Below are 15,224 nucleotides of genomic sequence, written 5' to 3' on the forward strand. Positions count from 1 at the left end.
AAAAACTACTAATGTACCTCAAATCTGCTAATTTACCGTAAGAAATCATCTGCTTTCCTAATAACACCTAGGACATTCCTTCTAGCTTCGGTTCTTAAAGGATTTTTCACTTATTATCTGAGTTTGGAACCTCTTGATTACCGAACAAAACGACCAAATTTGTTTTAAACATATTTTCTGGCTCAGGTGGACAATATTGAAAGCCATAGCCATATATTGAAAGCCATATCCCAGTTTTCAAAAATATACTTTTTTGTTGTTTTCAAGACAGGGTTTCTCTGTGTAGACTTGACTGTCCTGCACTCACTTTGTTGACCAGCCTGGGCTTGAACTCACGAAGATCCTGCCACTGCCTCCCAAGTGCTGGGACTAAAGGCATGCAAGTCAAAAATAACACTCTTAACAGTTCCTCATATTCCTTTTCTATCACTTCTATTTATGTTTATATTGTTGGAGTCATAAGTGTCATTTAAATACTTAAGCATTCTTTTCTTTTTGGTTGTTAGGGAAGTCTAGGAAGTCTAGCTTTTTTTTTTTTTAAATAGAAACTTTAGCAGTTATGAAAAAACAAAAAATCTAGAGAAAATAAAAATCGCTCATAGTTACTACTTTAGTTAACGATTGTGAACATTTTATTATATTTTTTCCCAGTATTTCTTATATTTTATATCTTAAAACATAACTGGAATCAAAAGGCGTAAGTGTTTAGGGACACATTGGCTGGGACGGTATCAGAAGGCCTGAACTTCAGTCTGGTGGATCAGCACCCTTATTCGTGGATAGGGGTTGAGAGAATGAAAACATTTCCTTTATAGGTCACTTATTTCATATTCTTGGTGACCAGTTCTTGCCCACACTTCAGGTTATCCTGCAGAGGTCCACCTTTGCTTACTCAAACTTCCGCCCTCCTGTTCGGGGAGGACGGAGGAGGTGGCTGTTCCTTCTGATCCTCCAGAGAACTTCTAGCATCTGAGAGTCTCACTCAGGGTCTCCCTCTAGAAGCGTGGCCACCAGCACAATCCCAGTGTATTGAGGCCAGCCCTTCCAAGACCACCCGAGTTCGCCATACAAGTCTAGCTCCCGGCTCTTAGGTCTCCGGTTCTGCTTTTAGAGGGACAAAGCTGTGACGGTCCAGGTCCACATCCTGTCCCTCGGGAGACTCCAGCTCGCCTCGGTGGCTACCACCTCGGGTGACCAAACTCCTTGCTCAGCTTCGATTCTGGAGCCAGGAGAAGTATGTCCTATCTCGCTAGCCTTACGGAGGGCCAGGCGTGGACCGCACCATTGTGCAGCGTGCCGGAGGGGAGAGCGCTCAAGTACAGCTGCCGGCTCCCCAGCAAGCACAGCCGTTACCGCCCGAGAACCGATGTTCAGTGCACTCGCGTCACTATCACATTGTCCCCGGGAGCCGGCCTCCAAGGCAGACTCGACAGTCGGCTAGAGCTGGGCGGCTGGACGCGCCGCTCCCTCCCCGCGGCTCTCCTTGCCCCGCCTGCTGCCCACGCGCGCCCACCACACCGAGCTACTTCGGGCCCCCAGCCCGGTGAGAGCCCTAAGCGGTCTAGAAGCGCCACTCCAGGGGCGGGGTTGGACGAGCGTGTGCGGGGCGGGGCGGGGAGGGGCGGGGCGAGCGCGAGCGGAGCCGGGAGTTGCCGAGCAGAGCCGAGCGGAGCCGAGCCGTGAGGTGCCGGGGAGAGGCGGGCAGAGCCTGCCGGCGGCTCCGCACCTTCCGTGCTGCGTTTCCCGGTTCGGTGTCCCCCTGCTTTTGCCCAGGCACCCGCAAAACTTTTATTGTCTCGGGACCCCTCCACTGGGTGTGTGACGAAATAGCAGCGCTCCGCTGTCTCCACGCTTGCCTGCAGCGGCGATCGAGGGAACGTGCAACCCTCGCCCGCCGGGTTCTTGCGCCCTGCGCTTCCTCACCTGCCGTTCGCTCCCCGGAACCGCGAGGGGGTACCCCCAAAGGAACCGCGCGGGCATCAGCACCCCGAAATCCTGTTCACCGTTGCGGACCGGCGCGGCGCAACTTTAACTTGATTCCTGTCGCCCACCCGGGGCACCCGCGGCGGCCGCCGCCGCTGCCGCCGTCGCTGCGGTCTCACAAAGAGCGCGGAGAGGGAAGGCGGCGCGGGCGGCGGGCACGGGCCTCCGGGCTGGCTGCCTAGACAAAAGGGAAACTGCCATCGTTCTGGACGGCTGTTCTGAGCCGCCGTGGGTTCTTTCTACTGGCCCGGGCTGCCTCTCCGCCTGGGTCCCCGCGGGCTGTGCCCGCAGTGCTCGGACCCCGCGAGCTGCGGGGCGCGCGTCGCTGCTGCTGGTCTGGGCTCTAGGGATAATAAATGATAGAGGATACAATGACTTTGCTGTCTCTGCTGGGTCGCATCATGCGCTACTTCTTGCTGAGACCCGAGACGCTTTTTCTGCTGTGCATCAGCTTGGCTCTGTGGAGTTACTTCTTCCACACGGACGAAGTGAAGACCATCGTCAAGTCCAGCCGGGACGCGGTGAAGATGGTGAAGGGCAAGGTGGCCGAGATTATGCAGAACGATCGTCTTGGAGGACTTGATGTGCTGGAGGCCGAGTTTTCCAAGACCTGGGAGTTCAAGAGCCATAATGTGGCGGTTTACTCCATTCAGGGCCGGAGAGACCACATGGAAGACCGCTTCGAAGTTCTCACCGATCTGGCCAACAAGACGCACCCGTCCATCTTCGGAATCTTTGATGGACACGGCGGCGAGGTAGGAGTTCTCTGAGAGTCTCTCTCTCTCTCTCTCTGTCTCTCTCTCTCTGTCTCTCTCTGTCTCTCTGTCTCTCTGTCTCTCTCTCTCTCTCTCTCTCTCTCTCTCTCTCTCTCTCTCTCTCTGTGTGTGTGTGTGTGTGTAAATAACTAGGCGTCGCGTGCGTGGCGGGGTCGGATCTGGGTGAGAGGGGCGTGGTGATGTACTGGTGGTGACAAATGTGATTCAAGTTGCCAAGACTCTGCCAAGGATGTCTTGGGTAAGAGCATTCAGTTTAACCGAGAGATATGCACTGGATATTCCGTGCCGTTTTAAAACAATGTTCCCGAGGTCAGAAGCCAGCTAATAACAGCTAGATTTTCGGGAAGAATTAATAATGTATAAAGTGAACTTTACCGCTGGCCCCAATGTCCCGATTCTGGAGTTTGAGGCGAATTGGCCACTAAGGAAGACAGTGCCCTCAGTACACCTCTAAGGGAAGAAGGCTGCATCAGTTGGATAGACTCAGTGAAGGTGAAGGAAGCTCTGTGACTTCTTTTTCTATTCCCCTTGCGAGGAGGAAGGGCTCCCAGCGGCAACGCCGCCGTTTTTTCTCAACTCTGTCAACTTCGCTAATGCAATCCGACCTGGGACAGATTGCCTCGCTGGTGGTGGTGGGTTTTTGTTGCCTGGCCTTTGCAGAGGTGGCTGTGCAGGCAGTGCGGGGCGGTACCCACACCTGACCTCTGTGCAGTGGCCAGCTTGGTGATACCGATGTCTCCTTAATTCTATAAGCCTTTGTTTGGGGTAAATGGACTAAATAGGTCTTTCTCGAATATTTCTGTGACATTGGACACCTGGGAGTGTGGAGTCTCAGGTTTCCTAGAGGTCCTGCCTGGCCTTGGGCCCGTGCCCAGACTAAACGAGTGTTAAAATATGGCTCCAGAGCGAGTCCCGACATCTGTCTCAGTGGGACACTTGTGAGAGTTTCATTGCTTCATGCTCCCCCACCTCTTTTCTTGGCAACATTCTTCACCGGCCTTTCTTTACCTTCTCTTCCTCTTCTTGATTAACGTTCTTAACTCTTACTCTTCTTCCTCTGAGTGGGCTTCAGGGACCGTAGGACTGGATTTACTTGTATTTTGGTCCAGTGTCTCCCCCTCCCCCTTCTCAGTTGCCTTTCAGTTGGTCATCTTTTCTTATCTGTATTACTTCACTCACCCTTTGCAAATCTTGCCCAGGTACGCTGCCTCCTTGCCAACTTTTGAGGGTGCCAAGCAGTTGGAAAAACTTAGGCGATAAGACTGGAATTATTAGTCTTTATACAAATTTTCCACCCTCTTTGCCCCGTCATAATGAAAGTTTCTCTCATTTATTGTGCTTTTGTAGTCTCAGGGTGCTTTGGAGCTCTCCTCCCCTTGACCGTAGGGTAGGTGAAAGACAGGAGGCCAGAGACAGGAGATGTCACATATTGAGCAAGAAGATGCTTGAATGACAAGGGTGACAGTGTAATGACTGAGTCATAATGTCATTTTATGTGCCTGAACTCAGTAGGGATGAAGCAAACTGAGAGTCTCTCCCTTGTAAATAACCTAATAAGCTTATATTTATTATACATCGGTAGTAAAACAGTTGCCGACAACCCGGTTCTGGGTTTTGAAAGCATGCCTTTAGAAGTTGTGATGGACTATCAGTGTTGGAGAGCCCTGGGCAGTGGTTGTCCAGCTGGGACATGATTACATTTATTTATTTATTTATTTATTTATTTATTTATTTATTTTGAGTCTTTCAAGACATTGAAGCTGCATGGGCAGAAGTTTCAGTTGAGCGGTTTCTAGCAGTGTCTGGGTAAATACGCCGCCAGAAAAAGGATGTGATGGACACTTTCCTTTAATTCAACGTATTTTACGTGTACTCCACTTTCATTACATCTAAAGACATGTTGAGTGAGAAGATGACCACTGTTAGCCAAGCCGTGAAATGCTTTTTATTGCACCTTATGTTAAAGTGCTTGCCATCTGCAAAAATAGTTAACATTATCAGTTCTCACAAAAATGATCGTTCCATCACCGCCTATGATGCGTGGCCAGTTAAGTCTCTTTGGCCTTGTTTTACTTTAAGAAAGTAAAATAGGGAATGCTGTGAATGAGTTATTGGGTTGCTATTAGGATTGTAATAATAGCAGGTAGTATTGAGAGGTTTCTCTCTTGCTTTTTTATTCTCTTGTTACATCATTTTACAGAAATCCCAGCATCTCTTTATTGTCATTTGTGTTCTTGGCTCCTTTACTGTTCACCAGAGGAGGGTGCCACTGTTTGGTTTTTTGGATGATAGTTACATCCTCTTAGAAAATGTGCCTTTTCTGAACTGTGAGTTGTATGTATATATACATGCACAATGCACACATACACAACACAGAGGAAAATTAGTTGAATTTTTATTTGTGATAATTCATACTGATAAAAATTAGCTATACAAGTGCTGTTTAGATTCAGAAGGGAACTTACTTGTCCGTGTACATTTCATCCTTATATATTGATTTTATCCCATTTTTTAGATGAGGTACAGTTGGCTAGAGAAATTGTGACCTTCCTAAGGCTATGTGGCTAGTTTGAAGTCTTTTGGCTTTTCAACAGACAACAGGCTAGCATATTTACCTAGATCCATGGCACTCTGAGGCCTCAAAAGTGACTGAACAAAACTTCTGCCCTTCCAGAAGTTTCAGTCTAATAAGAGAGACTAGGCTGGCCTCGAACTCACAATCCTCCTGCTTTAACCTTCCCAGTACTGAGCTTATCCGCACGTGCCACGGTGCCCTGACAAAGTGTGTGATTTGACTTAGAACTTGGCTTTGCATCTCTGTGACTTAGTATCAGCTGTGACCTTGGGCTAGATGCTTAAGCAGCTTTCTCTGGGGATAGTTTATATAAAGTGTGTGTGTGTGTGTGTGTGTGTGTGTGTGTGTGTGTGTGTGTGTGTGATGAATGTAAGATAAATCCTCTTTAGTTGTCCTGTGTCTTAGTTGGAAGGACTCAATGCAGAGAACCTTACGGAAGAAGGACAGCTCAACAGCTCAAGCAGCTGCAAGTCGGCCTGCCATGTTGAGGCAGTGACAGCCTAGAGAGAGATGGTTCCCCTGTGGGAGCCACAGCTTTCTTCACTAGAAAGATGCTTGTGGGGGCACCCATAACCAACTCACTCCCCACATGCTCTGTGTCTCTTTTCTAACAACTGGTAAACTTCTGATGATGAATTAAAGATTCTATGGACATTGAGAAAGTAGTACTCTGGCATCAGGCTCAAGTTTTCTGATTACAGAAAAGAAATATTCTCTGTGGTTACTTAATAGATTGGTAGGTATTCCGATTTGTACTTCAGCCTCCTGTGAGTTGAGGTGGCATATTCAGCAAGTGTGTGTGTGTGTGTGTGTGTGTGTGTGTGTGTGTGTGTGTGTGTGTGTGTATGTGTGTGTGTGTGTGTGTGTGTGTGTGTGTGTGTGTGTTTCCCACAAACACTTCTCTGGACTTGTGCCGAAGACAAGACTGGATGGCTGTGACTTCATTTAGATGCATAAGGTCTAAAAGAGCTCCATCTCTATAATCTAGTGGACCAGGTTCTTTGTTCCATCCTCTGACCCTTGAAGCATCCTACCCACCACGTAATGGGCAGATGCTGACTGCCTGTGTATGTGCCTGAAGCTGTGGAAGTGACTTTCTTGAGTCCTAGAAGGTCAGGACAATCAAAGGGTAGGAAGGAAGCTGGCATTGTAGCAATAGAGATAGGAGGGTTACTATTTTTAAACTTCAAAGATATCAACTAAGGGGCTGGGCTTAGTGACCTAAGCCTTTAGTCTCAAGCCACATGAGAGGCAGAGGCAGGTGGATTTCTGTGAGTTCAAAGCGAGTCTGGTCAACATAGTGCATTTCAGGACAGCCAGACCTGTAGACTGAGACCCTATCTTGAAAACACAACAGATGAAACCAAACCAAACCAACCAAACAGTGTCCCCCCAAAATATCATCTAGGAAATTGCATATAACTTACCCAAGGCAAAGGGCATTTTGTCACTTATTTATTTATTCAGTACCGTGTAGAAGGAGACTCACCAATCCTTTGATGCAGTTTGGGCTGAAATCTACCTAGGTGACTGGATTTTTTTTTTTTTTTTAATGCTCACATGCCAATAGGTATTCCTGTTTAAAAAGTCATGCTTGTCTTGACACATAGTCTGAAATGTTCATATTTCATCTCAGAGGAGAACGTACTTCAGATGTTCATCAGGAACTTCAGTCTTGAGGCTCTGGCTAGAAACCGCGTAGAGGCTTGCCTGCAGGCTGCAGGCACACAGGTTCTTAACTCTGATCGGTGCTGCTTGTTTTGAGCCAGGCTGTCCTCTGAGAATGTTAGGAAACCACAGACATAACTCCAGGAAAACCAGACATGGTCATCAGATTTGGTTTATAGTCAAAGGCAAGTGGTGTATGAAGCCTCTGTATTATTATTTCAGGTTAGTTCAGACAGAATGAAATTCGAACCCACAGGGAGCCTCATGCCTGGGTCTCCTCTTGGTCTGCCTGCCTTCTTCTCTGGTGTGTGTACTCCTCCGCTCCTGTGTGCTGTCGTTTCGCCTCTGAGAGTTGTTATGAGGAATGGTCTTCCGTAGCGCTGGCAAGTCGACTGCAAGGATGTTATCGAGGATTTTAGTGCATTATATAGCATGCTTTTTATAAAGACCAAGGGGGAGCCCGTACCCTAATGCCTTTTTGTTTTCATCTTAAGGCTATTGACTCATATAACTGAGTCATCCTGTGCTTTTTTGTTGCTAAAAGTGCTGAGAGCCAAATCTCTGCCCTCCCTCTAGTAAATGTGTAGACTTTTATAGAATACATTCATTTGGCATGATGACCTCACTCCCAGGATATCTCACCTTTTCTACGTTCAATTTTCCTTTGCCCCATTTTTCTCTTTCTCCCTTTATATATGTCACTCTACCTTGTGGCTTTATATGTATTTATGTAAGTTTCAGTGGCTCCCTCTGAAATTGTCCTAACTAAGTCAATTACAAGTGGTACAGCCAATGATCTACTTTTCAGACATTACAACTGAGGTTAGTAAATGTTTAGCTCTCACATTGTAGTGTACAGGAGACTAGGGGCTTCCGGAGGAGATGTGCTTTATAGCTTAACAGAAAATAAACACGATTTTGGTTTAAAATGGTACAATAACATTTCTCATAAGAAGGGGGTTCTTTTTTCTTCTTCTTCAGTGAGGTTCTCTCTCCTGTTTTTGGGAATGTGTTGGCAAATGAATGTAGCAGGCTGTCTGTGCATCTTCTAAACAAACTGATAAGGAAGCCAGCTGAAGGTCAACAGCTGTTATCTGTGTGGTGTGCCACTTGGGGAAAACAGGTCAAGCCGTGTGATGTCCAAAGATGAGTCAGGACAGCCAGGTACAGTGGCTCATGCCTATAATCCCAGCACTGGGGGAGGCAGAGGCAGGTGGATCTCTATGAGTTTAAGGCCAGCATGGTCTACAAAGCGAGTCCTGGACAGCACAGGACTGCACAGAGAAATGCTGTCTCGGAAACAAAAACAAAACAAAACAGAAGAAAACGATGATCAATCTCTGCCCTCAGGAAACATTCAGGGGTGTGTGCGTGTGCGTGCGTGCGCGTGCGCCTCTGCAGGCTAGGAGTTGATGTCAGGTGGGCCATTCTCCACTTAATTAGGAGGTTGGGCATCTCTCGATGATCCCCAGACCTTGCCAATTTGGCTACTACAGCTAGCCAGCTTGCTCCCACGACTGCCTGGCTCTGCCTCCTGAGTTTACAGGTGGGCCACCACACCACCTGGGTGCTGGGCATCCAAATTCTGGTCCACAGGCTTATGTGGCAAACACTTTGCCCGCTGAGCTGTCTCCTTAGCTCTTGACGAAGCTTCTGTGTAACTGTGGGGGAGGCAAAGTGTTTTAGGATCCGAGAACTACAGCGCCCCCATCGGCGTTAAGTATGTGGTGGGCTGTCTGAGCCAGCTTCTGGACTCGGGGATACTTGTGAGAAGAAACTGACCATCCTCGGTACCCTGGTATTATAGGAGGGAGAGGAGGAAGGGAGCATTTCAGGTAGAAGGAAGAGTGTGTAAGTGGTTCAGAGGGAGCAAGAGGCAGGCGCAGAGGGAAGACAAGTAGGTGGCCCCATTGCTTAGAGCAGACGTTGGTCCGCGGCTGTCATTCTGGAAATCCACTCATTGCATTTCCCATATTTGGATACTGTCCATTTTGATATACGCGATGGTTTTAGAGTAACTGTTTTATGCTAAGTGCATTTATTTGGAAAGTAAACTTCTCGTCAGCGCTGGGAGCAGATAATCCATCAAATAAAATTCTTGGCCTTCAGCCTTCTGTGGAGCTGTCACTATCCTGATGGAGTACAATGGCTCCAGGAAGGGTCCCCTCAGTTTCTGGTTCTTCTAGAGTTCTGTTGTCTACACTCCCTCACCCTTGCTTTATTTATTTATATGGTGTGACGTGGTCTTGCTATATAATCTAGGCTGTCCCCTCATTCTAAACCCTCCTGCTTCGGCCTCTTTTACTCTTTTGGTTTTTAGAGACAGGGTTTCTCTGTGTAGCCCTGGCTGTCCGGGAACTCCCTCTGTAGACCTGGCCTGTCTTGAACTCAGAGAGGGGCCTGCCTCTGCCTCCCAAGCGCAGGGATTAAAGGTGTGACCCAACGCTGCCAGGCCTCTTTTGCTTTTTAAGACCAGAAAAGTAGCTTAGAAAGTTTTAAGTGCTTTGAGGCAAGGCAGGCTGCTTCGCAGGAAAGGATACCGTGGTGATGTTTCTTTCAAAATGGGGAGGCCTGGTGGCCCTCAGAGGAAGGATAGCAGGCTACCAAGAAGAGACTTGATACCCTATGAGCATATACAGGGGGAGGAAATCCCCCTCAGTCACAGTCATAGGGGAGGGGAATAAGGGGAAAATGGGAGGGAGGGAGGAATGGGAGGATACAAGGGATGGGATAACCATTGAGATGTAATATGATAAATTAATAAAATATATTAAAAAAAAAAAAAAGAACCTGCCTGGGAATATGCGTCACTTTCCTGCCACTGTGACAACAATCCCTGAAAAACCAAAACAACCTTAAAGGAAGAAAGATCTCTTTTGGTCTTGGCCTGGCTTCGTTGCTTTAGATCTGTGGCAAACTAGAGAGCCTGCCGTGGTGGGACGACCGGGCCGCAGACAACATGTCTGCGTTCCTCCTGGCAGCCAATAAGAGGAGACTACTGAGATAAGACGTACTCCTAGTCACCCATTCCTCCAACGAATCTCTACCTCAGAGTAGCCCACCCAGCCGTGAGCTCATTGCATGGCTTCATTAGTCCCTGCATGATCCAGTCACCTCTTCATCACGCCACCATGTGGAGACAAAGCCATCAGCACATGAGCCGTCAGGGGACATTTCACATTGAAACCGTAACAATAATGCCCGCTGTTTTTACTGATTTACTTTGCTCCCCGCCCTGCCCCCTACCCTCACCCCATCCCAGTGTGCTAGGGATTGAACCCAGGCTTTGGTGCATGCTAAGTATGCCTTTTATTGCCTATCTTTAGCCCTCTACCCAATTTCTAAAGCAAACATGTGGACACTGTCAGAAGACCTTCCTAGGGTTTTGTTGTTATTATTATTGTTGTTGCATTTTTGTTTAGTTCTTTGAAGGTGGATCTCACTGTATTCCCCATGCCTTACTTTGACAACGACCTTGACCTTGGGAATGCAAGCGATCCTCCTGTCTCAGCCTTTCCAATAGCAGAGGTTATAGGCAGAAACCACTGCACATAGCTAGACCTAGCTAGTTTAGTTTTTCTTTCTTTTTTTTTTTTTTTTAAAGATTTATTTATTTTTATGCATGTCTGACTACATGTATGTATGTGCACCATGTACATGCTTGGTACCCATAGAGGCCAGAAGAGGGCACCAGATCTCCTGGAACTGGAGTTAGTGTGTTGTGAGCTGCTACATAGATGCTGGAAATTGAAATCTGACCCTCTGCAGGGGCAGCGAGTGCTCTTAACCGTGGAGCCGTCTCTTCAGTCCCACTGGATTAGTTTTTAAAAGCAAATAGTAAATTTTGATATTTAAACAATTATTGATCACAATTGCTTGTGACACACAATGGCCAACTATACCCAAGTGTGTTAGGACCCCAGGTTGATGCGTCAAGGTTTGGGGGGTAGGGTATATATGCAAGCGTGGAGAACAGGAGACATTGCTGAAGTATTACTGGCTGAGGATCCCGGGCTGTTCTACAGTTATTTGAGGGCATTGGATGTTGTTGAGCAAAGAAGCAGTGTAAAGTCCTTGCTTTACCAGTTCTGTTCCTTATCTGTACTCAGAAGATTTGATTTGAATGACGATAGAAGGGTGAGGTGGGAGAGTCAGATGCCAAGCCTGGGCCAGTCCTGTAGGGACAAATGCATGGGTGTGGGCCACCGCTGAAAGAGGAAGGAAGGACTGTGCGTCTAGCTGTCAGGTTTCCCAGCGCGCCTCACCCAGTGGGTGGAAGAGCATACCTCAGACAGCAGTTGAGTCTGGCTATGAATTTGCTTCATTCATCCTTTATATTGGAGAGTTTCCGGCATCCATGAAACATGTGCTGACCGTGTGCTCTCTAAGTTTGCAAAACATTATTCCCGTTATGTTCCTATGTGGATGCATTTGAAAATAATAAAAATATGCACTACTTATGACCTCTGGTTTACTCTGTGGAAAGGCTTTTGTTTCCTGGAGACAAGGTCTTGCTATGAGGCCTGGTCTGGTCTGGAAGCTGTCTGTCCTCCTGCCTCAGCTCTCTGTGCTGCGTGGATCACAGACACTGCCCCCAGTCCTACCTCTTACTATTATTTTGTGTCTATAGATGACTTAGACTTTTGCTAAGAGTATAACTTCTCCAGGATTTAGGAACTGTACAATGTCTTTATTTTATTTTGGTTTTTTGAGAGAGGGTCTTACCTGTGTAGTACCTGGAATATTCTATGTAGATCAGGCTGATCTCACACTCAGAAAAGATCTGTATGCCTCTGCTTCCCAAGTGCCGAGATTAGAGGTGTGCCTAGCTGGCCTGAGTTTTTAAAGAGTGATTTCATCTCACTGGCAGTGGTCATTTGATCTCATAGTTGAGTGATCCTGGGGCTAGGGACTCAGTTTTGAAAAAAAAAAGTTACTTTTTTTGTTTTGTTTTGTTTTTTTGAGATAGGGTTTCTCTGTGTAGCTTTGGCTGTCCTGGACTCACTTTGTAGACCAGGTTGGCCTCGAACTCACAGTGATCCACCTGCTTCTGCCTCCCGAGTGCTGGGATTACAGGCATGCACCACCACACCCGGCCCAAAAGTTACGTTTTTAGCTCGAAGTTAGTATCTGATTTATTCTGTTCTTAATTACCATTTTGGTATTTAGCTACTTTAAGAATATAGTTTTGTGCTTTAATAAGTGCTTTAACATATAATATTGTAATGTTCTTAATGTCAAATATTAATATAAATATTAAGTAACATGAAATATTAAAATAAAGATGCAAGTAAAATATTTAAGAATAATTTTGAAATTACTAGAGTATAATAATACTTCAGGCCCCACGCTGACGCATTCACTCTTGCCATGTTAGTGTGTTACTTGTCGGTCTTTGGGGGGATTTCAAATATGGTTTTGCATAGTTATGACAGTGTACGTACAGCTTTCCATCTTACATTTCTTCACTTTATGCTATCTATAAACACACTAGACAAGCTGCCATTTTGCTCTATAATTTTTTTATATTTTTATTTCTTATTTATTTGTTATGGTATATTGGCATATGATGGGGTCACATATGTGGAAGTCAGAAGACAGCTTGCAGTAAGTGATTTTGTCCTTCTACCACGTGGGTCTTGGCATTAGGCTTGGCAGCAAACACCGATACCCACTGAGCTATCTTGCCAGCCCCTGTGCTTTTTATTTCTAACAGTTTTTAGTGATAGAATAATATTGTATGTAATTAATAGCTGGTAAACTACAAGAGCTATTTTCTGATACATTTAATTTATTCTAATTTTTCACCGTTGTAATTAATGTAATAAACATTTTAGTGCTTCCACTGTGCTTTGGAATTTGTTTTTTTTTTTTTTTAAGGTATTTTTGCTTTCTGTTATCTTTATTGGTGTATATTTTGGGACTAAAGCGATGGCTCAGTGGTTAAAGATGCTTGTTGCTCTTGCAGAGGACCCAGGTTCAGTTCTCAGCACATACATGGCAGCTCACAACCCTCTGTAACTCCAGTTCCAGGGAGCCTGGCTCCTTTTTTTTTTTTTTTTTAATTCTCTAAGGGCTCCTGCATGTATGTGTTGTACACACACACACACACACAAAATTAAATAAAAAAATGAAAAGGATAACATGAACCTTGACTGTATTACTCCCTTATACTCTCTTTCCCATCCCACAAGCTGTGAATCTCCTCTCTTACTCTAGTCTGTAAATATATATATATTTACAGATTATATATATATACACATATATGTATGTATGGTTTTAGGTATCCACATAAAATCAAGGAATAGCAAATGAACAATAACTTGCAATATTTGTTTTTCTGAGTTTAGTTTATTTCATTTAAATGCTCTCTAGTTGCATCAATTTTCTAGCTAGTGACATAATTTCATTCTTGTCTATGGCAGCATAAGGCTCTGTTATGTATATATATTATAGTTTCTCTTGATGGACACCTAAGCTGATTCCATAGCTTGGCTCTTACACATAGTGTTGCGAGTGTGCGATAGGGTGTGCAGGTGTGACTGTGATGTTGAGAGCCCTTCAGCTATAAACCCAGAAGTATAAACCCGCTTAGTATAACTGAGTCACATGGCAGTTCTGCTTTCAGTTTCTTGAGAAGCCTCCACAATGGCTGCACATACTTTAGGCTCACACTGGCAGTGTGTAAGGGGGTCCCTCACCTTGCACTACTGCCAGTATTTGTCTGACATTTAAAAAGGTTTTTTTTCTCTTCATGGTAGCCGTTTTATTACATAGACTGTAAGTGTAGTTTTAATTTTTATTGCCCTGATGACTGTAGCTGCTCAACATTTTTAAAAAAATATCTTTATTAAACATTGTACTTTATCTTTTGAAAACTGCCTGGTCATTTCATTAGCTCATTTATTGATTGACTATTTAGATATTTTAATTTAGATTTTGGAGTTCTTCATATGTTCTGGTTGTTAAGTCACTACTGGATGTGTAGCTAGCAAAGATTTTTCTCCCAGTCTGTAAGCTGTCCCTTTACTCAGTTTGCTGTACAGAAGTGGTGTGGAATATTTATTAGGTTCTAGAAGGGTTCTTATTATATCTGGCTAGGGCTCCCCCCCCAAACAATGGAGACAGAGAACTTTTAGATTTATTTTAACAGCTTTAGCACAGTAACTGGGCAGCTATGATTTAGACTAGTTTTTAAAGCTAATCTGTGTATTTCTGCACTCCCCAAGATACTTGCTAATGAGTCACCCTGTCTGGACTGGATCTGCACCATCAGGCCATATTCTCTTTCTCCATCTTCTTCTCCTCTCTCTCTCTCCATCTCCTGGCCTGGTGGTCCCTACCTGAGACCCCCATCTGGGAACCAAAGCCCCGCCTACCTCTGCTCTGCCCAGCTAAGGGCTCCAGGCTTTCTTTCTTTAAACCAATCAGAGAACATTAGGGATCAAAGTCTACACAACATCACTTGCTATAACTGAGAATGTGCTCATCTGAGCTGCATCCAGATCTTGGGGACCAGCATTTAGCATCTGAATCCACAGAGCACCAGGCCAACCCTCAACTCAGATGCTTCTTAGCTGAATGTGATCCTATTTCTCAGTTCTTGGTATAATTTCCGGAACTATTGAAGTCCTTTGCAGAAAGTCTCTGCTTATATTTTGTAGTGTTTTGTTTTCTTTCTTTTTCTGTTTTAGGTAGCAATTTCAGTATTTCAGGTTGATCGTTAAGGTCTATTATTGATTTCAGTAAATCCTTTCCTACCCCAGTTGCTTATGGTCAGTGTTTATCACAGTGACGGAAAGAGGACAGTGCTGTTCGCCGTACCTTTGCATGTCGCCTAACTTTAATCTTCCTAAGAACGTGTCAGATAGGGTAGATGACTCCCACTTCATAGAAGTGCACGTTGAGGCACCAAGAAATTAAGTGATTTACACTGTTCCTCGTAGCTTCTAGGGGGTGAAACTAGAATTTGGAGCTGAGATTCAGACTTTTGTGTCTCCTTGGGCTGGAAGATGCTCAGAGGGTAAGGGAACTTGCTGCTGAGATACACATGTCTCCAAAGCCCGTGCTATTAGCTCCTGGTTGAAGCTCTGCAGGGCTGGGAAACACAGTCGTCAGTATGTCTACATCACTGCCTGTGCTTTTTCACTTGGCTCGATAGGACTCCGGATTTCTCCTATGACTGTACTATTCCTGTGCCGTGTGTCCTTGCAGACCTTGGT

At 45.5% G+C, this 15,224-nt stretch overlaps 1 protein-coding gene across 2 annotated transcripts in view; it reads left to right on the top strand.

Moving 5' to 3' along the window:
- The first annotated feature begins 601 nt into the window (after nucleotides 1–601).
- PPM1L (protein phosphatase, Mg2+/Mn2+ dependent 1L) overlaps nucleotides 602–15,224 on the top strand; it is a 261,143-nt gene continuing 246,520 nt past the window's right edge. The window contains exon 1 of one of the 2 annotated variants that reach the window (XM_084769048.1): nucleotides 602–1,543. Coding sequence is in view for 1 of the 2 variants with exons in the window: in XM_084769043.1 (XP_084625169.1) it covers nucleotides 2,340–2,738 (399 nt within the window). In the remaining variant the exon portion in view is untranslated. Of the gene's footprint in view, nucleotides 2,739–15,224 lie in introns of both variants that reach the window. The other variant, XM_084769043.1, reaches the window with a different exon arrangement.

This window comes from Acomys minous (assembly GCF_964271855.1).
Source record: "Acomys minous genome assembly, chromosome: 19".
NCBI lineage: Eukaryota > Metazoa > Chordata > Mammalia > Rodentia > Muridae > Acomys > Acomys minous.